At 44.5% G+C, this 27,688-nt stretch overlaps 1 protein-coding gene and 1 pseudogene across 6 annotated transcripts in view; one reads left to right on the top strand and one right to left on the bottom strand.

The window, feature by feature from the left end:
• The window catches only part of LOC139388470 (dachshund homolog 2-like), a 282,435-nt gene extending 266,977 nt beyond the window's left edge, over window positions 1-15,458 (bottom strand). For 4 of the 6 annotated variants that reach the window (XM_071135147.1, XM_071135148.1, XM_071135150.1 and 1 more), the window contains exon 1: window positions 14,850-15,439. In XM_071135147.1, coding sequence (XP_070991248.1) covers window positions 14,850-15,322 — 473 coding nt within the window. In that variant the 5' untranslated portion in view covers window positions 15,323-15,439. Of the gene's footprint in view, window positions 1-14,849 lie in introns of all 6 variants that reach the window. The other 2 variants (XM_071135151.1, XM_071135145.1) reach the window with 2 other exon arrangements.
• Window positions 15,459-22,510: 7,052 nt separating this feature from the next.
• Window positions 22,511-27,688, top strand: part of LOC139388213 (rab proteins geranylgeranyltransferase component A 1-like) — a 44,019-nt pseudogene continuing 38,841 nt past the window's right edge.

The following is a 27,688-nucleotide window of genomic DNA, read 5'->3' on the forward strand; positions in this document are numbered from 1 at the left end:
CCAGACTGACAGTGTCTGTGGGGGAGGGATTGTTGCCAGACTGACAGTGTCTGTGGGAGGAGGGGTGGGGATCAGGGCCGGACTGACAGTGTCTGTGGGAGGGGGGGATCAGGGCCAGACTGACAGTGTCTGTGCGGGGGGGGGAATCAGCGCCAGACTGACAGTGTCTGTGGGGGAGGGATTGTTGCCAGACTGACAGTGTCTGTGGGAGGAGGGGGGGGGAGAAGGGCCAGACTGACAGTGTCTGTGGGGGGGGGGGGAGCAGGGCCAGACTGACAGTGTCTGTGGGAGGTGGGGGGGGGGAGCAGGGCCAGACTGACAGTGTCTGTGGGGGGGGGGGGGGGATCAGGGCCAGACTGACAGTGTCTGTGGGGGAGGGATTGTTGCCAGACTGACAGTGTCTGTGGGAGGAGGGGTGGGGAGAAGGGCCAGACTGACAGTGTCTGTGGGGGGAGGAGCAGGGCCAGACTGACAGTGTCTGTGGGAGGGGGGGGATCAGGGCCAGACTGACAGTGTCTGTGGGAGGAGGGGTGGGGATCAGGGCCAGACTGACAGTGTCTGTGGGAGGGGGGGGGGGGGGGGGGGGGCGATCACAGCCAGACTGACAGTGTCTGTGGGAGGGGGGGTGGGGATCAGGGCCAGACTGACAGTGTCTGTGGGGGGGGGGGGGGGGAGCAGGGCCAGACTGACAGTGTCTGTGGGAGGGGGGGGGGGGGGGGATCAGGGCCAGACTGACAGTGTCTGTGGGGGAGGGATTGTTGCCAGACTGACAGTGTCTGTGGGAGGAGGGGTGGGGAGAAGGGCCAGACTGACAGTGTCTGTGGGGGGGGGGGAGCAGGGCCAGACTGACAGTGTCTGTGGGAGGTGGGGGGGGGGAGCAGGGCCAGACTGACAGTGTCTGTGGGGGGGGGGGGGGGATCAGGGCCAGACTGACAGTGTCTGTGGGGGAGGGATTGTTGCCAGACTGACAGTGTCTGTGGGAGGAGGGGTGGGGAGAAGGGCCAGACTGACAGTGTCTGTGGGGGGAGGAGCAGGGCCAGACTGACAGTGTCTGTGGGAGGTGGGGGGGGGGGGGGGGGGGAGCAGGGCCAGACTGACAGTGTCTGTGGGAGGGGGGGGGGGGGGGATCAGGGCCAGCCTGACAGAGTCTGTGGGAGGAGGGGTGGGGATCAGGGCCAGACTGACAGAGTCTGTGGGAGGAGGGGTGGGGATCAGGGCCAGACTGACAGTGTCTGTGGGAGGAGGGGTGGGGATCAGGGCCAGACTGACAGTGTCTGTGGGGGGGGGGGAATCAGGGCCAGACTGACAGAGTCTGTGGGAGGAGGGGTGGGGATCAGGGCCAGACTGACAGTGTCTGTGGGAGGAGGGGTGGGGATCAGGGCCAGACTGACAGTGTCTGTGGGAGGAGGGGTGGGGATCAGGGCCAGACTGACAGTGTCTGTGGGGGGGGGGGATCAGGGCCAGACTGACAGTGTCTGTGGGGGAGGGATTGTTGCCAGACTGACAGTGTCTGTGGGAGGAGGGGTGGGGATCAGGGCCGGACTGACAGTGTCTGTGGGAGGGGGGGATCAGGGCCAGACTGACAGTGTCTGTGCGGGGGGGGGAATCAGCGCCAGACTGACAGTGTCTGTGGGGGAGGGATTGTTGCCAGACTGACAGTGTCTGTGGGAGGAGGGGTGGGGAGAAGGGCCAGACTGACAGTGTCTGTGGGGGGAGGAGCAGGGCCAGACTGACAGTGTCTGTGGGAGGGGGGGGATCAGGGCCAGACTGACAGTGTCTGTGGGAGGAGGGGTGGGGATCAGGGCCAGACTGACAGTGTCTGTGGGAGGGGGGGGGGGGGGCGATCACAGCCAGACTGACAGTGTCTGTGGGAGGGGGGGTGGGGATCAGGGCCAGACTGACAGTGTCTGTGGGGGGGGGGGGGGGGGGGGGGATCAGGGCCAGACTGACAGTGTCTGTGGGGGAGGGATTGTTGCCAGACTGACAGTGTCTGTGGGAGGAGGGGTGGGGAGAAGGGCCAGACTGACAGTGTCTGTGGGGGGAGGAGCAGGGCCAGACTGACACTGTCTGTGCGGGGGGGGGAATCAGCGCCAGACTGACAGTGTCTGTGGGGGAGGGATTGTTGCCAGACTGACAGTGTCTGTGGGAGGAGGGGTGGGGAGAAGGGCCAGACTGACAGTGTCTGTGGGGGGAGGAGCAGGGCCAGACTGACAGTGTCTGTGGGAGGGGGGGGATCAGGGCCAGACTGACAGTGTCTGTGGGAGGAGGGGTGGGGATCAGGGCCAGACTGACAGTGTCTGTGGGAGGGGGGGGGGGGGGGGGGCGATCACAGCCAGACTGACAGTGTCTGTGGGAGGGGGGGTGGGGATCAGGGCCAGACTGACAGTGTCTGTGGGGGGGGGGGGGGGGAGATCAGGGCCAGACTGACAGTGTCTGTGGGGGAGGGATTGTTGCCAGACTGACAGTGTCTGTGGGAGGAGGGGTGGGGAGAAGGGCCAGACTGACAGTGTCTGTGGGGGGGGGGGGGGAGCAGGGCCAGACTGACAGTGTCTGTGGGAGGTGGGGGGGGGCAGGGCCAGACTGACAGTGTCTGTGGGGGGGGGGGGATCAGGGCCAGACTGACAGTGTCTGTGGGGGAGGGATTGTTGCCAGACTGACAGTGTCTGTGGGAGGAGGGGTGGGGAGAAGGGCCAGACTGACAGTGTCTGTGGGGGGAGGAGCAGGGCCAGACTGACAGTGTCTGTGGGAGGTGGGGGGGGGGGGGAGCAGGGCCAGACTGACAGTGTCTGTGGGAGGGGGGGGGGGGGGGGGGGATCAGGGCCAGACTGACAGAGTCTGTGGGAGGAGGGGTGGGGATCAGGGCCAGACTGACAGAGTCTGTGGGAGGAGGGGTGGGGATCAGGGCCAGACTGACAGTGTCTGTGGGAGGAGGGATTGTTGCCAGACTGACAGTGTCTGTGGGAGGAGGGGTGGGGAGAAGGGCCAGACTGACAGTGTCTGTGGGGGGAGGAGCAGGGCCAGACTGACAGTGTCTGTGCGGGGGGGGGAATCAGCGCCAGACTGACAGTGTCTGTGGGGGAGGGATTGTTGCCAGACTGACAGTGTCTGTGGGAGGAGGGGTGGGGAGAAGGGCCAGACTGACAGTGTCTGTGGGGGGAGGAGCAGGGCCAGACTGACAGTGTCTGTGGGAGGGGGGGGATCAGGGCCAGACTGACAGTGTCTGTGGGAGGAGGGGTGGGGATCAGGGCCAGACTGACAGTGTCTGTGGGAGGGGGGGGGGGGGGGGGGGGCGATCACAGCCAGACTGACAGTGTCTGTGGGAGGGGGGGTGGGGATCAGGGCCAGACTGACAGTGTCTGTGGGGGGGGGGGGGGGGATCAGGGCCAGACTGACAGTGTCTGTGGGGGAGGGATTGTTGCCAGACTGACAGTGTCTGTGGGAGGAGGGGTGGGGAGAAGGGCCAGACTGACAGTGTCTGTGGGGGGGGGGGGGAGCAGGGCCAGACTGACAGTGTCTGTGGGAGGTGGGGGGGGGAGCAGGGCCAGACTGACAGTGTCTGTGGGGGGGGGGGGGATCAGGGCCAGACTGACAGTGTCTGTGGGGGAGGGATTGTTGCCAGACTGACAGTGTCTGTGGGAGGTGGGGTGGGGAGAAGGGCCAGACTGACAGTGTCTGTGGGGGGAGGAGCAGGGCCAGACTGACAGTGTCTGTGGGAGGTGGGGGGGGGGGAGCAGGGCCAGACTGACAGTGTCTGTGGGAGGGGGGGGGGGGGGGGGATCAGGGCCAGACTGACAGAGTCTGTGGGAGGAGGGGTGGGGATCAGGGCCAGACTGACAGAGTCTGTGGGAGGAGGGGTGGGGATCAGGGCCAGACTGACAGTGTCTGTGGGAGGAGGGGTGGGGATCAGGGCCAGACTGACAGTGTCTGTGGGGGGGGGGAATCAGGGCCAGACTGACAGAGTCTGTGGGAGGAGGGGTGGGGATCAGGGCCAGACTGACAGTGTCTGTGGGAGGAGGGGTGGGGATCAGGGCCAGACTGACAGTGTCTGTGGGAGGAGGGGTGGGGATCAGGGCCAGACTGACAGTGTCTGTGGGGGGGGGGGGGGATCAGGGCCAGACTGACAGTGTCTGTGGGGGAGGGATTGTTGCCAGACTGACAGTGTCTGTGGGAGGAGGGGTGGGGATCAGGGCCGGACTGACAGTGTCTGTGGGAGGGGGGGATCAGGGCCAGACTGACAGTGTCTGTGCGGGGGGGGGAATCAGCGCCAGACTGACAGTGTCTGTGGGAGGGGGGGTGGGGATCAGGGCCAGACTGACAGTGTCTGTGGGGGGGGGGGGGGGGGGGGAGCAGGGCCAGACTGACAGTGTCTGTGGGAGGGGGGGGGGATCACGGCTGCTGCTCCTTTTTTATTTATTTTTCTATTTAACCTTTATTTACCTAGGCAAGTCAGTTAAGAACAAATTCCTATTTACAATGACGGCTTACAACCCGGACGACACTGGGCTAATTGTGCGCCGCCTTATGGGACTCCCAATCACGACTGGTTGTGGTACAGTCAGGAATCAAACCAGGGTGTCTGTAGTCTCTTCAGGTGACCCCGGCCATCACTAGTGACATTGAGCGCTGCAGTAGGCTAGGGGCTGCAGTAAGCTACGGGCTGCAGTAAGCTACGGGCTGCAGTAGGCTAGGGCCAGAAGTAGGCTTGAAGCTGCAGTAGGCTAGGGGCTGCAGTAGGCTAGGAGCTGCAGTAGGCTATGGGCTGCAGTAGGCTAGGGCTAGAAGTAGGCTTGAAGCTGCAGTAGGCTAGGGCCAGAAGTAGGCTAGAAGCTGCAGTAGGCTATGGGCTGCAGAAAGCTAGGGGCTGCAGTATGCTATGGGCTGCAGTTGGGTAGGGGCTGCAGTAGGCTAGGGGCTGCAGTAGGCTAGGGGCCACAGTAGGCTAGGAGCTGCAGTAAGCTGGGGGCAGCAGTAGGATAGGGGCTGCAGTACAAGCTGCAGTACGGGAGGTAGAGCCCTTGGTTATTGCCTCCAGATGTCAGAGATTCAGGAGACAAACACAGATCACAGAGGGAGGCACAGGCCTTTTGTTTAGGATGGTCTGTTTTTTATATGGAACAGAGAGAGAGTTTGGGCTCTGGGCTGTCCTGTCCTCAGTCTGCATGGGTGCCTTATTACTGTAGGCTCCTCGCATCCAGAGTCAGCACGGAAGGAAAAAAGAGCACACACTGCTAAACACATCATAAAATATTCATCTGTGTAATTGGGACGCTAATTCACATTTCTTCAACTGCATTGAGTTCCAAGAGCAGAGCACTGCATGTCTATGTCTGTCTGCGCCCACACCACCACGTCCAACAGCTCCATGTCAAAACACATCATCTGAGCAGCAACACAATTAATCAAAACTGCAACAAAAAAAATAAGATTAAGGGACTTAAGTATCAAGCTTGTATAATGTCTTACAAAACTTCACTAATGAGCCCACAACTAGACTGGGAGAGAGAGAGAGAGAGAGAGAGAGAGAGAGAGAGAGAGAGAGATAGAGAGAGAGAGAGAGAGAGATACAGAGAGAGACAGAGAGGGAGAGAGAGAGATACAGAGAGAGGGAGAGAGAGAGAGAGAGAGAGAGAGAGAGAGAGAGAGAGAGAGAGAGAGAGGGGATTGGAAAACACCAGCTATTCTGGTACAAACTACTGTGTAGATTTTAATGTCACATTCAATTTTCTGCTCCCTGCTTCTCCCATATCCCCATCCAAAAACAACTATTTAATGCATCACTCCTAATTAGATGATTAGTGCTTGGAAGGGCAGGCGATGATTAATTTGCATAATTCAATCATAAAAGTTAGAGATACATATTTCTATGTTCGTTTGTACAATTATCTGGGTTGTCCTGGGGCTGTGATATTAATGTGATTAAACAATACTCCTGGAGCCTACTGTCCTCCGTTAAAGCACTGCTAGAGGCAAACCCAAAATGAATGTTAGGAGACAATTCATTTTACTCTACATGACTGTAATAAATATAGCCCCGCCGCAGATGTGTCATTAAGCCCAGGAAGAAGATCATCCCAAAGTCAAGATGACACCAGTGACTCTGGTTTTGCCTGGTCTCCTACATCACGAAGAGACGGTGGATGTCATTTCTACCCCAGTGAGAGACGACAGGCTTCTTCCATCTGTCACATTCACCTCCCCCCCCCGGGGCCGCACACAACATAAACATTTTGTAGGCCGTCATTGTGTATAAGAATTTGTTCTTAACTGAATTGCCTAGTTAAATAAAGGTTCAATTAAATAAATAAACCACACACACATGTTAACACATCGACATTACAAACACACACACATAAACACATAGGTCAAAAGACAAATCTCTCACATATCTCTCACATATCGGCGGCAGTGTAGCCTAGTGGTTAGAGCGTTGGACTAGTAACCGGAAGGTTGCAAGTTTAAACCCCCCGAGCTGACAAGGTACAAATCTGTCGTTCTGCCCACTGTTCCTAGGCCATCATTGATCAGTTCTTAACTGACTTGCCTAGTTAAATAAAGGTAAAAAATAAAATATTGCTCACATATCTATCACATGCATCTCACATCAAGTCCTCACACATGCAGACGCTCTCTGCTCTCTGCTCTCCACTGTCCTAAACGGCAGGCTCAGGCTCAATTCACTTCCACACATTCACACTCTATTTACTGTGTAAAATGATGAACTGAATAATTTAACTATTACATTCATGAACAATGAAGTGGGAGAAAAAATATTATGAGTGACAGCTCATGATTATGACACTTTACTGACATAAATGTGCACGAGGTCCACGGAGTTCATAGAAGCATATTTCCAATCCCTAATTGACCACATGTCTTTTCTTTGCCTCCAATTCATTGGTTATGTATGGGACTAGTTATCGGAATAGTTATGGGACTAGTTATGGGATTAGTTAGGGGACTAGTTATTACAGGGCTGTGGCTTGGAACAGGCACTCCACAACATTCATGACATATTGTATGACACACGACGCATAAACACACACACACACACACACACACACACACACACATACACACACACACACGTCTAGGGGCAAGCTAACCCCAGTCATAAAAATATCAAAGTATTTCAACCTTTGCTTTTACAATGGAGTGCTATAAATCTCACATGAGGAAAGGTCGGGATGTTAGAATTTACACAGAAAAGTAATTTAAGGAAATGGGGGAAAGTCAGACTAAATTATTTTCTCAATTTACCCAATAATAATGATCATATTTCTTTAATGATTACATTTATTACATAATAATAATGATCATAGTTATTTAATGATTACATTTATTACATAATAATAATGATCATAGTTATTTAATGATTACATTTATTACCCAATAATAATGATTATAGTTATTTAATGATTACATGTATTACCCAATAATAATGATTATAGTTATTTAATGATTACATGTATTACCCAATAATTATGATCATATTTCTTTAATTGCTTTAATTACCTAAAACAAATATACTAATTAAAATGGGTGCCAGAAAGTTTAAGCATGTCTTCACAGACACAATTTATATTTTAAACTGAATAATTGAACTATTACGATTACTGTACATTAGTCAAATAGGGGACTACAAGGAAGCCTTGCAGCCAAACCATTACACAGTGAATCCATTTTACCTCTCATCTGGACTAATGTGTGTGTGCTGCTGTAACAGTAGGTTCATTAGGCACCGGCCAGCTGGCTGACACCATCGTAGCCTGCACCAGGCAGCTTGCTGACACCACCGCAGCCTGCACCAGGCAGCTGGATGACACCATCATAGCCTGCACCAGGCAGCTTGCTGACACCACCGCAGCCTGCACCAGGCAGCTGACTGACACCATCACAGCCTGCACCGGGCAGCTGGCTGACACCACCACAGTTTGCACCGGGCAGCTGGCTGACACCATCACAGCCTGCACCGGGCAGCTGGCTGACACCACCACAGTCTGCACCGGGCAGCTGGCTGACACCATCACAGTCTGCACCATGCAGCTGACTGACACATGGGTCGTTCCACCTCAAAAAGTATAATAAAGAGGATGTAGACACCCACCATCTCAGATTGTTCTGAAATCATTGATGTAGGTAGTAACAGATACCGATTAGTATTCCTGAGGCTTTTTTATAAAATATAATTTGATCTCTAAGAAATGAAGCTTATTGATTTGCAATTTGAATTGATAGAACTCAAATAGTATTCAATAAACGTAGTGCGCAACAGCCGATTGTGACCAAACTATTTCCTACCAAAAAGTAAGACACAACGAATCCCAAAAAATTGTCAAAAGCCACCCACGGACCACCATGTCAATCCAACCCTAACAACCCTATCAGTTCTCTATGTTTGACAAGTAGTATGAACCTGTGGCTATTCACTGTGAATTTGGAGATGAATTTTTCCCCGTTCAGAGAAATTTGCTTGTATTATTTACCATAAAGCCACACTCTTTTATCCATTTTAATGGTGTCTTTTGTTTATTAATTAGATCACAGGATTTCCTTTGCAACTTTGGGTAGAAAACCTAGAGATTTGGCTCATTGCTGGATCGAATCCCTGAGCTGACAAGGTAAAAATCTGTCGCTCTGCCCCTGAGCAAGGCGGTTAACCCACTGTTACCCGAGCGCCGAAGACGTGGATGTCGATTATGGCAGCCCCCCGCACCTCTCTGATTCAGAGGGGTTGAGTTAAATGCTGAAGACACATTTCAGTTGAAGGCATTCAGTTGTACAACTGACTAGGTCTCCCCCATCCCCCTTTACTTTCATTATGAATATAAACTATGTGGTCATCCTCACAAATAAAGCAATTCAGTTTGTCTCTTAGCAAGCTAATGCTTCAGCCCAACTTTCCTTGAAAAGTCCAACAAGTGGCAGCTCTCTGAGAGGGCAATCCCTACGGTGCAATTCCAATATGAAGACTTTTCCTACAAGCCCAAAACTTTGATGGAGAAATGGGCTAGCTAGGGACAAAAATGTTGCGACAACCCTTATAGAACCCAATACCATTACCTTTGCAAAAAAATGTGTTCCTAATGTTTGGTACACTCAGTGTATATGGTATGTGTTTGGGACTTTTACCTTTGAAGACCATTAGAGACCATGACATTGAAACCATCAGAACTGCTGTAGACAAATGGTTTGCTTGTTCACCAGGAATGGTCTAACAGTAACTAATCCAGACCCACAAGGGGTCAATTTCTTGGACACAGATTAAGATTAAAAGAAGGACAAATTGAATTGCTTTCATGGAGGACTGGTCTCAATTGTGAAGACGACCACACAATGTATTTTCATCACGAGCCAAATCTATTGGTTTTCTCCCCAAAATTGCAAAGGGAATGTTGTGATCTATTTAATATACACAAGAGACCAGCAAAATCGAAAAAAGAGTGTGGAGGTATAGCAGGAACATTAGCATCTAGTGGTCAGAATCTGGTACTTTCACACCACTTTATGGTAAATAATGCAAGATACTTCAATGACTCATTTCTCTAAACAGAGGAAAAAACTATCAACAGATTCACTGGGAATATATGACATAGTATGGAGAAGCAATACTCCAAGCCACAGCTTTATACTACTTGTCAAACATAGAGAACTGATACTGTATACTGGTAGTTGGGGGTTGGAATGGCATGGGGTGTGGGGGATCTGTGGGCGGCATTTGACATTTTTGGCGTGATTCTCATGTCTTACTCATTGGTAGGAAGACGTTTGGTCCAAATCGGATGTTGGTTACTATATTTATTGAATATTATCTGAATCCTATAAATTAAAATGGCCAATTTGGGTACAATCAATTAGCTTATTTTCTTTCAGATCAAATTCCATTTCAACAAAATAACGTTTCAGGAATGGCAATTTGACCTGTTTCTAACTACATAAACGATTTCAGAACCATCTGAGATGGTGGGCGTCATGACTTGGAACGACAACCATGAAACACACGGAAAACAACCATGAACACACAGAGACACATGCATGCATGAGCAGGAGAGAGCCATGCACAGAGGGCCATGCTTAAATGCCATCTAAACAGAAAAACAAAAAGCACTCCTTCACTATTTAATGAGGCTGATCTCTCCAGAGCTTTGACAGTGCTTGGTGCAACTCTTCACATCAAGTGGGGTTAATTTATTATTTAAAGTAGAAAAGGGCATTGGGAGCAGATATGTAATAAAATCAAGCTGAAGAAGAAGCCAGTGTATAATTGATGGTTGACATTAAGGAGCCGTGGTGGTTCTAGACAGAGTGACACGCTCCCTGCTGATTGGAGGAGATTGGAGGAGACAGGGGTGTGTCTTGGGTGGCGTGCTCAATCGGGTGTATCGCTGCCCAAGGCTAGGCTACAGGCAGGGAGCTGGCCATATGGAGCAGTTAGACTGGCCAACACACACTGACAACCAACGCCACCTCTATACACACACACAGCAAAAAAATCTACCTGTTACTGTAGCAGATACTGTACTTCAGTCATCAATTCCATGTGTCTCTGATTTCACCCAGACATCACTGGGGTATTCTCTATTAACATTCAATATGGGACACTCTGTGGAGGCCACAGGACAAGGGATCATGTACTGATTCACCACACAAACACAAGCGAAGGAAAGGACAGTGGTTTGGCCAATGTACCCATCCTCCATAGATCTAACAAAACATTTCCAGAACCTCACATTTACCCACAGATTATAATCAAGCAGAAAATCTGGATCATCTTTTTTTTTAGGAAACCTTAAGTGGTGTTAAAATGTGCAGCTGGAATTTTTATCTGGGCATCCTGGAGAATTAAAGCCTTTATAGATGAATGACTTAAAATAAGGAAAGAAGAAGCTTATTCTGTTAGGCTTTCTAAAAACTCACAAGGTTATCATTAATTATGATTAAGTTAAATTTTCATTGATTTCTAACCAAAATGTCTGATTAGGAGTGATGTGGGTTATGGCTCATTGAGCGAGCCTCAAAGAACCTGTTACATCTCGTTTAGAAGAATAATGTTTAAAGGCCTCACTGATCTCCTCAACAAGCTATCTCCAAGACCTCTCTGGTCTCTTCAGTCAGCAGCAATTTTTTTTGTCTCTCATGGTCATCTGCATTCGGTGAATGGTTAAATGGTTAATCCAATACACCTTTGAGGGAAGAAACACGAGGAGAGTGGAAAAACAGCACAGATGTTCATCTCTAATGTAATTTCCATTACATTTCCTAAGTGCAGTCCCCAAGTGCAAACTAGGTTAGCGTTATGTTTAGCTTGCAAATTATTTTTAATAAATAATGAATGTAATAAAAACTTGGAGATCAATCGCGAGCTGAAATATCATAAAAGGAGCCCTAAGTGCCGCCTATGTTTGCTGATTTGGACATTTTCCCGTTTTCAAATTGTCCTTGTCCGTGCTAAAGGTTTTGTCGAGATGTTTTGATTTCTTGATGACTCTATCCACTATTCCAGTTTACAGGCTTCCTGCGTCTACTGAGAGATGTGCACTGCGTCCATGAAGAGATATCCACACGTTTTCTTTCCCTCGCTTTCATTCTCTCCCGTCACTTCGCCAAATAAAGGGGGGGGGGGATAGGCCTGTTTTCACTCATTAGTTACAACCATCTGGTGATGGGATGGTGGATGATGTTTAAATCTGACTATAAAGACAGCGCTCAGATGGGCGCGCGCAGGCAGGTGAGCCGTAAAGCACGGAGGCCAAGGTGCATATTCAATTCTCTTGCCACCCATACTGTATTACTCAGGCAATTTCATTACGCATCAGTGGCTGCAATCTTTGTGAAGTGAGCAGCACATAGCCTACACTATAACCTTCAACATTGCAGTGAATGATGTATTATAGTAACCAGTTCACTTCTAATACACATATAGAATCTCTCTCTCCTAGGGTACATTTGACAAGTGCAACAGATCAAAGTCAAACGTAATAATAGATCCAGGGATTGTAAAATCAGGGAGGAGAGGCTGAAAGGTTAATGACCGAATCTTGCCCAAACTGACCATCTGGACATGAAATACTAACATATTCCTGCCTCCCTCTCTCTCCCACCATGCTTCTGCTTCACCCTCTCTCTCAGTGATCGCTGTGTAAAATATAATCTATATTCCTCTCCAAACATAACCCCAAAGCAGATTCTCTAATTGAAAGTGTGTGTGTGTGTGTGTGTGTGTGTGTGTGTGTGTGTGTGTGTGTGTGTGTGTGTGTGTGTGTGTGTGTGTGTGTGTGTGTGTGTGTGTGTGTGTGTGTGTGTGTGTGTGTGTCACAAGAGTAGTCTAGCTCGTGTTGAGGACATATTTAATGCATCGTTGTATCCTCTCCATGCGCTTCCTTGTCATTTTCACACCAAACTCACCACCGAGAGATACAATAATCTTGATCCCCTTTCTGACAGCCGGATGTTGAGTTGAATGTTATATCAGGTAAGACAGACGTTTTAAATTATTTCTACTTTTTTGCAAATATTGATGTAGTTCACTTGAACGCTGTAGAAAGTGAAAGACTGAAAACTGAAACCTTTGAAATGTCTTGTAATGAAAGTGAACTAAAATAAAATAAAAATAGCGGTCAAAATACAGCCTTACGCTTACTCCTACGGCACAATTGTCCACTTGATCTGTAATCAATACACCAATCGCATCAAAATATATCAGACTCAGTTTGACACAACATGCACGATCCGTTAATGCGTCAGAGATGGAAAGGTATTCGATTTCAAACAGATGGTCAAGATGCCATATGAAAAATGTTTGATGTTGGTAAATTGCGAAATAAAGACAAAAAGTTTAGCATAAAGTACTTAATTTTTTTGTTTGACGCATAATTAATTAAGACAAGATTAAATTATGTGGTCAGAAATAAAAATGTGTTAAAAGGTCTTATATGCTGTGATTTTCGGAGTGAATAACTTCAGTGTGTGTGCTGTGACAGCGGGACACACAGAATGAAAACTTTTCTACAAATAGATTTCTCTTTTGGTTTCACAACTATTATTACAATCATCATCATTACATCTCTATTGATTAAGTGGGAATTTATAATCATCATCCATGTCTTGTCTTAATCTACATGATATAACAGCAACCCTGATGCACATTCGTGGGTCCAGCATCTATTCAAGGTAACTTTTTGTTATGTTTATTTTCACATGTGAAAATCCTGTCTTTGTATTGAATTACCAGCCTCCTCTTTTGTGGAGAATAATCAGCATGGCTTATTGTCGAAGTAGCCGGGGAAGCTGCTGGAGAATAAAAGTTGCAATTACGTACAACGAGACAATGAGGGGAAAAAACGTTGAGGTTCGGAATGCTAAAGCTCTTGGGAAAAGAGGGCACTGGTCTGTTTAGAGTTATTTTCCTCATCTGACATTGTATGGGAACACTAATGCATCTGTCATGATAACAAGCTAAGAATAACACCTGGACATCAAACCGAGCAGAGAATCCATCCGAGGTGATTCATTCAGAACTGTCTCATTGATTTATTAAACACACAAGCAACATCTGCAGCGCACAGCCAGCACGGTGCACGGGTTGAAGATCAACTCGAGGGGAAAGGGAGAGGAGAGGTCCCACTGGGCACACACTGGTTGAATCAACGTTGTTTCCAAGTAATTTTAATGAAATTATGTTGAACCAACGTGGAATAGACGTTGAATTGAAGTCTGTGCCCAGTGGCATTAGTAAAAAATATAATAAAATATATATATTTTTTAACGTGGCAGAAGTGACAGAAAATGCAACAAAAGGCCCACAAATGTAGCCTCATTAAGTGAAATCCACATCTAAAACTTCTCTCATCCTTACTTTTAATTATATTTTCTCACTGGTAGAATCGAACGGATTCTATACAGAGACACAACGGTCTGTTTAATTTAGTCATTTAGCAAAAGAGAGGTGGACTTACATGTTTGCCTGCTCATTACAATGATATAGATTTATGGGATTTATATCAAATTACACTCAGGTAGACTTGAGGAACTTAAATGAAGAAACTTAAACTTCATATACCATAACCTGCTCTATTGCTCCTGAATGACGCCGGAATGGCATAATGGTTCATAGTGAGACGTGCTTTATTAACAAACCAAAAATAACACAATTCTTCTTAGTGAAAGTCCTAAAAAATATTCGAAATGAACAATCAAGCAGTAAGCTTACTGTTGTCATGTTTATTATAGTGTTGTGATCTGAATATGAATTAGGCTTTATAGGAAAAGTATGTTGCGTCACATTAAAGGTCAATAAGGTGAACGTCAAAGTGAGAAAAGGTGCTATTTAATTAAAAGTTATTTTCCTCAATGCCAACATATTGTAAGTATGTGGGAAAACGATCTAGAGCTTTGATACATGACGAAACAACGAGCTGCAGCTATAGGGGGGATTGCTTATAAGTTATGAATAACTCAACTACTTCCCTCATACATTGCTGTCTATAAAATGGAACCATTGTAGCCTCTATTCAGATAGAACTAGTGCGTGTGTGTTCAAGAGAGACAGAGAGAGTGACGGGTACAGACGTCAATGATTGAATTAAGTGTCCACAATGCTTTAATGTTAATTCATAATATAGTAGCATAGCATCATTTTGCTCATGCTTGTATTATTGATTTCAACAATGGTAACTGAAAGACACAGTGTAGCCTAATGCAGCGTTTGCTACACATTTTGATTAACCTCAGTTGGTGCATCTACAAAAAAAGTTAGTTGAAAACTTTTAGTTCATTGCCCCGTCTGCTCTGCTTTTGGGGCATCGCAGTGGGGCTGCATATGAAACATGGTAAGAAGGAAACATGCAACTAACCTGGCATTGGTGCAGTCGTTGTACAGCGCTTCGAAGTCCTTGCGGGTGATGAGTTTGCAGCGATTCACCCCGGGCTGAATAGCCCCAAGCCCCCGCAGAACTCGGACCTGTTCCACCGTGCACACGACGGGGCATATATCCAGCCGCTTCAGCTTGGTGTAGACGGTGTGCAGCCCTCCGACCAGATGTTTCAGGAAGAGGTCGAAGACCTGCGGCAGGCAAATAAGTTCTTGACCGTCCACGTTGAACGAGGCTACCCTGACCCCGTGCACCTCAACCATTTTGCACTCGTTATTGCCGCTTGTGCCGTTTCCATTTCCACCGCCTCCTCCGCTGATGAAAGAGTTGATCATGCTGCTTGTCAGTCTCGGGGACTCGGCTGGGCTTGTATACAGCGGATCGGAGCGAAATAAGCTGCCAGACTCCAGAGTAGAGGTTTGGGAAAGCACCGGCGGAGTTGCTGACACAGCCATAGTTTCTCAAGTTTCTTCCTGTCTCACCCTTTGCGTTTTTTTTTCTTCTCGATCACTATTTTTTTCTCTTGATGTTTCACATGCACTGTCGCTCACCTCGGATAATCGGCAACGGGCAACTACCTATCTCACAAGTGCGGTGGCTAGAATGAGAACCATCCGATTCCGTTTCAATTAGCCAGCCCACTGAGAACTGGATTGGCAGCTCCCACCACCAACGAGGAGCGTAGCAGTTTACGCGCGAGCATCCTATTGGTCCTTTAAGCATGAATGGCAGGGCTCCTAGTTAGAGGGGCGAGTTTCTGTTGACAGCTACTCCGCTACTGGATAATAACCTTTTTACAGACTGTTAGCGTTCATTTGAAACCATTAAGACCTGAATTAAAAATGTTTTATTCTTATTGGTACAAATAATAAAACATGTGACGTTTGTTGTTGTAATGCTATTACATTGCTACTGTATTATAATACATGTAGACCCATTGCATCAGGCATATAGCCTAATAAAATATGATTCGGTTTTTAGGTTTTTAGGTTATATTGATTCGCATCAAAGAAAAGAAGTGAAAGACAAAACAGTAAAGATAATAAAAACCAGTAACAGGTGAGGTTGGAAGCCCACCAAAAACAAACAACACCAAAAATATAAGTACAACATTTGTTTTGGTTCAATCAGTTAAACAGCATATTAATTATAATTGTACATGATGTACTCAGTATACCAGAAAAAACATGTTTGAACACGTGTGTGTGCATGTGTGTGTGAGTGTGAGAGGGGCTACATGGAGGGGATTGTTGTGTAGTTTGGTTCATCAAGCTGACACCCAGTCGTCGCTAGAAGTCATTGAGGGATGATGAGGTTTTGGCAATGTGAAGACAAGAATTCCAGAGTGTGGTTCCTCTGTATCTGATAGAGAATCTGATAGATTATTAGGATCATTACTTTGATTAGCCTTATAGCCATAATGATTACGATTATTGTAATAATAGTTGTTGATATTGTTATTGTGGGTTACCCCTGCTACTATAATAGGCATACCAAGGCCAATATCATGAGCTCTGAGAGGCAGTAGTTATGTTTGGGATTGCTTGCTGGTTGAAGACAGAGACATACATACAGTATTATGGCTCTGGTTGAAAATCTATTCTGGTTACTCACAATTACTGCAGAATGTTTATCAGACCCAACGCGAATAGACCTGATCATAAAAATAAAAAATAGGAACCCGGACTCGAGGGGACCCGAGAAAAATCAGACGCGAACCCGAATGGAACGGAGGACAACTTGACCTAGACCCGACCCACACCCTTACATGTCTGGGTCTAGACCATACCTGATTGGACCCAAGTGACAAAAAATACAAATATTTGTTAATCAGACAAGTTGCTCTTCTGTTTAACAAATAGGTCTATATGTATTGGCTAGGCCTTCTATAAGTCAATACATTTACCTTATTAGCATAAAATAAATATGCTATAGGCTATGTAGAGCCGTGGTCGGGTACATTCAGGTCCACTTGGGTCTATCAGCAGTAGTTAAATAGACCAGAGTCCTGATCCAGACCAGAGGGACAAGTTCACATTTCAGACCCGGGTAGATCGGTTTCACCCAGACCCGTGAAGACCTCTAATCTGTGGCACTAAACTCAAAATACATAAACTCCCATGCAGAGAAATGGACAAGTTGACAAATTCACATGTATCTTCATGTTAATTTATTTCATCAATTTGAAACAGTCTATGACAACTTTGGTTAATATATATTTTTAAGCATTTACTCACATATCAATAAGCTATTATTTAGTGGTTTGTCAGCCTGGAAGGTGTTAAATCTATAGCACCAGTAGTGCATTTCAAGTTGTCACTTCCTGTGTACATGTCTTTGCCTATGGAGCCCCAGTGTGGTTTCAAACAGTGATCCCATTCTGATAACAGTAGCAAACAGATGCCTCTCCAGAGGCCCTCACTGCTGTCCTGCCTAGGCTGCGTTAACAACGCAGGTTATCGACATGACTGCCACAAACCAGAGGAGCAGGGGGGATATTGCATAAAGCAAGAACATTATTAGTTTATAGTGCCCTGGTAAGATTGTTGCCAGTAAAAGGGTAAAAAACGGTTACTTAACAGAGCTAGATGGACCAATACATTGCATTTGTGTTTGAACCCAACACAGACTACGTGTGGTAGGACGAACATTTCCTTGTCATCTGAAAAGAGGTCATTTAAATCACTTCTACAAGAGCCAAAATAGTCAAAGGTCAACTTGATGGTTTTGCAGACACAGTCAACGTCTGGCTATCCGTGACGTGTATTAACCTCAATCAGTTGTCTTTTGCTGCACATGTTCTTTCCTTGCCACCTCCCCTCGATAATCGTCACCAGAGACCATGCTGACATGTTTGTTTCATATTAAGCTACTGTAAAAGTATTTTTGTTGGACCTCACTAATGCAGGACATGTTAGAAATAATTAATGCAATTGCACACCTGCCAGCATTTTCAGGCAGATGGCACTATTTCAAATGAAAATCTTCATATTGGTTAAAAAAAAAGTCTGAAAAATGAATACAGGAATAATATTTAACCTTTGGGCTATTCTAGTAGAGAAGATTAATATTGTAATGAGTGCTTAAATGCCATGCAAATTTTTTGCAAGTACCTGGTTAAATTAAAAGCTAGGTAGCAATCTGGAAATTAGAAACATATTTTACTTGGGTTTCAATTGCACCCTGCTCCTTCATCTTCGATGTAATCTTAATGATTGCCTGATTAGCATAGCCAGCCAGCTGGCAAAGCTACTGGCTCCAGCCTCAACACTCCCCCAGCAGCGGGTGAATGTCTCCCCCTTTACACAAAGCGACAACTCATTCCTCATAGAGTAAATGTATATAATGATGCCCTCCCACCGTCTCAGCACACAGTGATGGACTGCTTCCATGGGAACATTGTACAGAGTAATCTCCTCTTTTTAAGGACAGTTTCTCAAACTGGTTGAAGAACACTTCCTGTTTTCATATTTTCAGTAGATCTTACACTGAACAGACTGGGGATATCTTTTGAAAGATAATATATTCTTATACCAATCGTCATTCTGTCAACGTGTTAAATCCTACATTTTACTATATTTGGACTTTACATTGGATTAGTTTAGCTAAATTAGTAATGTAACTACACTGACAATACACTTAAATTAATGTGAGGGAAAAAAATCATGAATCCCTAAAGTTCCTTCAGTGGATGACACGTGTACTTGGTTGCCAAAAGAAGAGTACTGTACATACATTCCTGTATGCTTGCCATCATCACTTATGCATCATTCAGACTGTAGACTGAAAGTGGTTGTGTGAAAGACAGGACATGGTGAGGTTGCAATGGAGAAAAGGAGCGCGAGAGAGAGAGTATGTCTGCCTCATCTCAATTTTGACTCCTTCTCTTTATAGAGTTATTGTAATGTGAAACATTGCAGTGAGGCCAGATGCAGAACAGAATCTCCCCTCAGAATAATGAAATGTTTTTATTAATGCAAGCATCACACAAATCAATAACAACAATATATTACTGGTAATTGTAATTTAATGTTGTTTTTTTAAACTTTACTGTCACTTGTGATAGATATTCATACCCATTACAGTGTTTTAAATTCATTACACTTTCTTGTCTCTTGCTGGATTGAATGTTACATACTGTATACATCAAGTAATCCATTTGGGCTGTGACATGTGACAAAAAGTTGATGTGCTCTTCATTTCAATAAAATATCACTCCTACTTTAAAAAGACAAGCTTGTTACTTGAGTGTGGTTGCCATGCTTATTGTTTTTAAGAAGGTCCACATTGATGATTTAATGACACTTTCTCTATGCTTGCTGCCAAATGAAGGGTGACTGATCCCTGAAGTAAGACTGTCACTATTTTCTCTGCCTTGGGATGCAACAGAATCAATGAGCAGGAATACCTGTCAAAACCACTTTGGCATGCTTTGAAATCATTTAGCAATATTTTTTACACACATTGTAATTACACGTATAGATGCTTTCTATGTGTTCATTTGATGTATTAACTGAAAGTTGTTTCCCCAATGTTTTCCCAGAGTTGAAAAGAGAGAAAAAAGCTAATCCATATTATAACTGATAGAATTCAAACACATCTTTGAATACTGGTTGCATTTCATTTTATTTTAGTATAACTACAGCCCTTAATCATATGATTCCACTTGGTTATCTGTCCAGTTCTGAGAGAACTTGGAATCCAAGTCTCTTTCATTGACTATACTATATTCACAGCTCCCTCAACACCTGTCAGGTTGCACTGCTCTGGTGAACTTCATGGCTCCATATCATATCCCTTCAAGTAGAAGAAACAGGAGGAAGAATGGCCTGAGAAACCTTCATACCCCCCCCCCCCTCCCCCAAATAATCCCCTGTTAGAATGAAACAGAGCCAATCAGGGACTCTTTAAAATGCATGAGCCATGATAAAGAGTTAGCTACATCTCTAACGGTTCTCTGATGCAACAATCAAAGGAAGCGGAACACATAGAAGTGAACAACGAAAGGTTTGTGCACTTCAAAGATAAATAGTTCTTGATTTTCTCAAAAAGCAAGGCAGTGCTTGCTGCATTGATGATCGTTTGTAAGACAGCCAGGAAAAACGCCTATGAACATACCCCGAAATGGCACAGGATGAAACTACTCCAACCATTTCAATCCACACAGGATTTTCTTTTAATTTTATTGGATTAAAAAATAAGCATATCCCCTGAGAGTAAGCAAGTGACACCAAAACACCTCTGCATCACAGAAATGTAGACAAACACTCCTGGTAAAGGCTTCAACACTGTGGATTTAGTAGAGGAAAAAAGGGGAAAACATGCATGTTTTCAGCCATTTGTCAGGGCTGTTTTGAGAGTATATGAGATTTTAAAAAGGAGACCGGTGATGATCAATTGATTATTCATATCAAACCAATAAACACCTGTCTGCATTGCCTGGCCCAGCAAACAACATATATAGCCAAGGCAGCAGCTACTCTTCCTGGGGCCCAGTAAAATGAAGGCAGTTATAAACAATTAAAAACATTACATTACATGTTATAATATGTGTGCATGCGTGTCTGTACCCTCACAGTCCCCGCTGTTCCATAAGATGTATTCATATATTTTTTATACAAAGTTGAAGTCCGAACTTTACAGACATCTTCGCCAAATACATTTAAACTCAGTTGTTAACAATTCCTGACATTTAACCCTAGTAAAAATTCCCTGTCTTAGGTCAATTAGGATCACCACTTTATTTTAAGAATGTGAAATGTCAGAATAATAGTAGAGAGAATTAATTATTTCAGCTTTTATTTCTTTCATCACATTCCCAGTGGGTCAGAAATTTACATACACTCAATTAGTATTTGCCTTTAAATTGTTTAACTTGGGTCAAACGTTTCATGTAGCCTTCCACAAGCTTCCCACAATAAGTTGGGTGAATTTTGGCCCATTCCTCCTGACAGAGCTGGTGTAACTGAGTCAGGTTTGTAAGGCCTCCTTGCTCGCACATGCTTTTTCAGTTCTGCCCACACATTTTCTATAGGTTTGAGGACAGGGCTTTGTGATGACCACTCCAATACCTTGAATTTGATGTCCTTAAGCCATTTTGCCACAACTTTGGAAGTATGCCTGGGGTCATTGTCCATTTGGAAGACCCATTTGCGACCAAGCTTTAACTTCCTGACCGATGTCTTGAGAAGTTGCTTCAATATATCCACATAATTTTTACCTCCTCATGATGCCATCTATTTTGTGAAGTGCTCCAGTCCTTCCTGCAGCAAAGCACCCCCACAACATGATGCTGCTACCCCCGTGCTTCACGGTTGGGATGGTGTTCTTTGGCTTGCAAGCCTTCCCCTTTTTCCTCCAAACACAACGATGGTCATTATGGCCAAACAGTTCTATTTTTGTTTCATCAGACCAGAGGACATTTCTCCAAAAAGTATGATGTTTATCCCCATGTGCAGTTGGAAACCGTAGTATGGCTTTTTTATGGCGGTTTTGGAGCAGTGGCTTCTTCTTTGCTGAGCGGCATTTCATGTTATGTTGATATAGGACTTGTTTTACTGTGGATATAGATACTTGTGTACCTGTTTCCTCCAGCATCTTCACAAGGTTATTTGCTGTTGTTCTGGGATTGATTTGCACTTTTCGCACCAAAGTACGTTCATCTCTAGGAGACAGAACCCGTCTCCTTCCTGAGCGGTTTGATAGCTGAATGGTCCCATAGTGTTTATACTTGCGTACTATTGTTTGTACAGATGAACGTGGTACCTTCAGACGTTTGGAAATTGCTCCCAAGAATGAACCAGACTCGTGGAGGTCTACAATCTTTTTCTGAGGTCTTGGCTGATTTCTTTTGATTTTCCCATGATGTCAAGCAAAGAGGCACTGAGTTTGAAGGTAGGCCTTGAAATACATCCACAGATACACCTCCAATTGACTCAAATGATGTCAATTAGCCTATCTAAAGCCATGACATCATTTTAGGGAATTTTCCAAGCTGTTTAAAGGCACAGTCAACTTAGTGTATATAAACTTCTGACCTACTGGAATTGTGATACAGTGAATTATAAGTGAAATAATCTGTCTGTAAACAATTGTTGGAGAAATTACTTCATGCACAAAGTAGATGTCCTAACCGACTTGCCAAAACTATAGTATGTTAATAAGACATTTGTGGAGTGGTTGAAAAATGTAAACTTCTGACTTCAACTGTATATACAGTGATGGAAAAAGTATTTGATCCCCTGCTGATTTTGTATGTTTGCCCACTGACAAAGAAATGATCAGTCTATAATTTTAATGGTAGGTTTATTTGAACAGTGAGAGACAGAATAACAACAAAAAAATCTAGACAAACGCATGTCAAAAATGTTATAAATTGATTTGCATTTTAATGAGGGAAATAAGTATTTGACCCCCTCTCAATCAGAAAGATTTATGGCTACCAGGTGTCTTTTATACAGGTAACGAGGTGAGATTAGGAGCACACTCATAAAGGGAGTGCTCCTAATCTCAGTTTGTTACCTGTATAAAAGACACCTGTCCACAGAAGCAATCAATCAATCAGATTCCAAACTCTCCACCACGGCCAAGATCAAAGAGCTAAGGATGTCAGGGACAAGATTGTAGACTTACACAAGGCTGGAATGGGCTACAAGACCATCGCGAAGCAGCTTGGTGAGAAGGTGACAACAGAACTGTTGGGTGACAAAATAACTGTCAATCTCCCTCGGCCTGGGGCTCCATGCAAGATCTCACCTCGTGGAGTTGCAATGATCATGAGACCGGTGAGGAATCAGCCCAGAACTACACTGGAGGATCTTGTCAAGGATCTCAAGGCAGCTGGGACCATAGTCACCAAGAAAACAATTGGTAACATATTACGCCGTGAAGGACTGAAATCCTGCAAGATCCCCCTGCTCAAGAAAGCACATATGCATGCCCGTCTGAAGTTTGCCAATGAACATCTGAATGATTCAGAGGACAACTGGGGGAAAGTGTTGTGGTCAGATGAGACCAAAATGGAGCTATTTGGCATCAACTCAGCTCGCCGTGTTTGGAGGAGGAATGCTGCCTATGACCCCAAGAACACCATCCTCACCGTCAAACAATGAGGTGGAAACATTTTGCTTTGGGGGTGTTTTTCTGCTAGGGGGACAGGACAACTTCACCGCATCAAAGGGACGATGGACGGGGCCATGTACCGTCAAATCTTGGGTGAGAACCTCCTTCCCTCAGCCAGGGCATTGAAAATGGGTTGTGGATGGGTATTCCAGCATGACAATGACCCAAAACACACGACCAAGTCAACAAAGGAGTGGCTCAAGAAGAAGCACATTAAGGTCCTGGAGTGGCCTAGCCAGTCTCCAGACCTTAATTCCATGGAAAATCTGTGGAGGGAGCTGAAGGTTCGAGTTGCCAAATGTCAGCCTCAATCTTAATGACTTGGAGAAGATCTGCAAAGAGGAGTGAGACAAAATCCCTCCTGAGATGTGTGCAAACCTGGTGGCCAACCTCTGTGATTGTCAACAAGGGTTTTGCCACCAAGTACTAAGTCATGTTTTGCAGAGGGGTCAAATACTTATTTCCCTCATTAAAATGCAAATCAATTTATAACATTTTTGACATGCGTTTTTCTGGATTTTTTTGTTGTTATTCTGTCTCTCACTGTTCAAATAAACCTACCATTAAAATTATAGACTGATAATATCTTTGTCAGTGGGCAAACGTACAAAATCAGCAGGGGATCAAAACATTTTTTCCCTTACTGTACAGTACCAGTCAAAAGTTTGGACACACCTACTCATTCAACAGTTTTTCTTTATTTTTACTATTTTGAGAGAATGCCAAGACTGTGCAAAGCTGTCATCAAGGCAAAGGGTGGCTATTTTTGAAGAATCTCAAATATAAAGTATATTTTGATTTGTTTAACACTTTTGTGGTTACTACATGATTCCATATGTGATATTTCATAGTTTTGATGTCTTCACTATTATTCTACAACATAGAAAATAGTAAAATCAAAGAAAAAAACCCGGAATGAGTAGGTGTGTCCAAACTTTTGACTGGTACTACATATATGATTTTACTGCGTGCATGAGTTACTTGATGTGGAATGGAGTCCCATGTTGTCATGGCTCTATGTAGTACTGTGCCTCTCCCATAATCTTTTCTGGACTTGGGGACTGTGAAGAGACATCTGGTGGCTTGTCTTGTTGGGTATGCATGGCTGTCTGAGCTGTGTGCTTGTAGTTTAAATCAAGAGCTTGGCGCATTCACCTCTTAAAAATACAAGTAGTGATTAAGTCAGGAGAGATTGACATTCATTAATGTTAGCTCTCCATGGACATTTAAGGGTCAGGTGTGTTGGCCTTGTCTGGACCAATTGTAATTTTCATAAGTCCCTATTTGTGGCACCTGACCACACAACTTGACAGTATTCCATATGTGCTCAAAACTAGCTCCTGTAGGACTTGCCTTGATAGCTTTGTTAAGAAGGCAGAGCTGCGCTTATGTACAGACTTCTCCCATAGCTACTGTTGCATCAATATGCTTTAACTATTACTGTTTACAATCCAGTGTTACTCAAAGCAGTTTATTCTCCTCAACTTGTTAAATTTTCACATTATTCATTACAAGATTTAGTTGAGGTTTATGGTTTAGTGAATGATCTGTTCCAAATACAATGCTTTTAGGTTTTGAAATATTTAGGACTTTTTTAGGACTTATTTCTTGCCACCCATTCTAAAACTGATTGCAGCTCTTTGTTAAGTGTTGCAGCATTTCACTTGCTGTGGTAGCTGATGTGTACAGTATTGAGTCATCAGCATACATAGACACAAAGGCTTTATTCAGAGGCAGTGGCAAGTCATTAGTAAAAATTTAAAAAAGTAAGGGGCCTAGACAACTGCCCTGAGGAATATCTGACTCTACCTGGATTGTGTTGGAGAGGTTTCCATTGAAGAACACCCTTGCGAGCAGGTAACTCTCAATCCACAATATAGCAGGGAATGTAAAGCCATAACACACGTTTTTCACATACCCTTTTTGCACTGAAGTCTAACAAAACAGCTCCCACAATATTTGTATTATCAATTGCTCTTAGCCAATCTTCAGTCATTTGAGTAGGTCCTGTACCTGTTGAATGACTCTCCCTATAAACTTGCTGAAAAACGGTTGTTCATTTGTTTACTGTGAAATAGCATTGTATCTGGTCAACCACAATTATTTCCTAACATTTACCAAGGGTTGGTAACAGGCTGATTGGTTAGCTGTTTGAGTCAGTCAAGGTTTGCTTTGCTATTCTTGGGTAGCAGCATTACTTTTGCTTCCCTCCAGGCCTGAGGGCACACACTTTTATGTAGGCTTAGATTGAAGACAATGCAAATAGGAGTGGCAATATCGTCCGCTATCATCCTCAGGAATTTTCCATTGAAGTTGTCAGACCCAGGTGGCTTGTCATTGTTGATAAAAAAAAACATTTAAAAATAATAAATAAAAACATTTTCACCTCTCCAAACTCACATTACGGAATTCAAAATTACAACGCTTGTCTTTCATAATTTGGTCAGTTATGCATGGATGTATAGGTTCAGAATTTTTTGTTGCTATGTCTTGCCTATGTTTGCTAATCTTGCCAATGAAAATATGATTAAAGTAGTTGGCAATATCAGTATGTTTTCTGATTCAATGAATGATGGATCCGAGTTTGCCATTTTGCCAAAAATGTCATTTAAGGTACTCCAAAGCTTTTCCCTATCTTTCTTTATATAATTTATTTTTGTTTCATAGTACAGTTTCTTCTTCTTTTTGTTCAGTTTAGTCATATGATTTCTCAATTTACAGTACGTTTGCCAATCGGCTGTGCAGCCAGACTTATTTGCCATTCCCTTTGCTTCATCCCTCTCAATCATACAATTTTTTAATTCCTCATCAATCCACAGGGATTCAACTGATTTTACAGTAATTTTGTTAATGGGTGCCTGCTTATTCGTAAGTGGAAGACGCAATTTCATAAATGTGTCAAGTGCAGCGTCTGGTTGATCCTCAATACACACCACATACCAGCAAATATTACTTACATCTTAAACACAGGAATCACTACAAAACCTCTTGTATGACCTCTTATACACTATATTAGGCCCAGCCTTTGGAACTTTGGTTTTCCTAGTTATGTCTATTATATTATGATCACCACATTTGATGGATTTGGATACTGCTTTAGAGCAGATCAATCAATCAATCAAAGCTCTTCTTACATCAGCTGATGTCACAAAGTGCTGTACAGAAACCCAGCCTAAAACCCCAAACAGCAAGCAATGCAGGTGTAGAAGCAGCATTAGTAAAGATGTGGCAAATGCAAGTGGATGCTTTAGTTCCTGTTCCGTTTGTAAATACCCTGGTAGGTTGACTGATAACCTGAACCAGGTTGCAGGAACTGGTTACATTTTGAAGCTTTTTCTTGAGTGAACAGCTAGATAAAAGCCAGTGAATATTTAGGTCCTCAAAGAAATATACCTCTCTGTTGAGATCATATACATTATCATGCATTTCACACATATTATCCAGATACTTACTGTTAGCACTTCGTGGTCTATAGCAGCTTCCCACACAAATGGGATTTAAGTGAGTCAGATGAACCTGTAGCCATATTATTATTTGACATGAGATCCTCTCTAAGCTTTACAGGAATATGACTCTGAACATAATTGGCAACACCTCCACCATTGGCATTCCTGTCTCTTCTGAAGATGTTGAAACCATGTATTGCTACCACTGTATCAAAGGTATTTTCTAAGTGAGTTTCAGAGACAGTCAGTATATGAATTTTAATAGAAAGTTATTGATTTCATGAACTTTGTTTTTTAGGCGACATATGTTATGTAGACTATTTTTGTACTTTCTGGGATTCTTGGTGGTTTTTATTGCTTTACTGGGAGGCTTATCAGAGCTAGATATGACAGCTGATAGTATAGGGTGCACTGCTCACAGTGGGCTTCCTACTAGGACAAAACGTCTCAGTGCTAACAGTATAACTCAGGTTCATCAGCATATGTTACTACTGACAATAGCTGTAGGATTGACAGATGCATTTAGAGGAACATAAATCAGGTTACTTACAGTATGACTGTCAACACCCCTAAGAAAACGTGCATTTGCAGTAGCACTAGACAACTCAGCGTCACAATGGTGGGGATTATCTGAGCAGGGTCACTGATAGGTCATTGTCTCAAAGCAGCCTTGAAATGCAGGACAGGATCCAGGATCCAAGATGAGAGGCAACTAAAGATAGTGAAATTTCTACAGCACCATGCCTGCTCAGCTCAAACAATATGCTGCTGCCCCAATTGTTGTAGAGTACTTGAGACACGTATGTTGTCTGGGTCTGGGATGCGTGTGGTCCCGACGTGACCATGCTATCCAATCCCTAGAAAGCCAGGGACACATATTATTACATAGGCAAAAATATGGACGTCCCTCGTCTGTCACGAATGTTGAATAAAACGATATTTGAACTTATCAATTGTCCTTGGAGTTAGGGTGGAATTTGAGACAAAATATACAAAGGAACATATTATAAAACAGACTTTCCAAACATGGCTCTGTTGTAGACCCACTTTTTCCTGTTTTCCTCTTGAAAAAATAAAAGTCCCCTGCAAGTTATCCATTGCTTTTTGAGTACATATGGTGCACATGCTTTACTTTTATTTTGACATCAGGAAAGCAGTGAAGAAGTGGGTCTACCACATACTAATCTCGGTTAACCCAGAACTAAAGTCTTGCGTAATGGGTCAGATGCTTGATTAAGTTCTGGGTCCATACGT

The sequence above is a fragment of the Oncorhynchus clarkii genome, chromosome 29, assembly GCF_045791955.1.
Source record: "Oncorhynchus clarkii lewisi isolate Uvic-CL-2024 chromosome 29, UVic_Ocla_1.0, whole genome shotgun sequence".
NCBI lineage: Eukaryota > Metazoa > Chordata > Actinopteri > Salmoniformes > Salmonidae > Oncorhynchus > Oncorhynchus clarkii.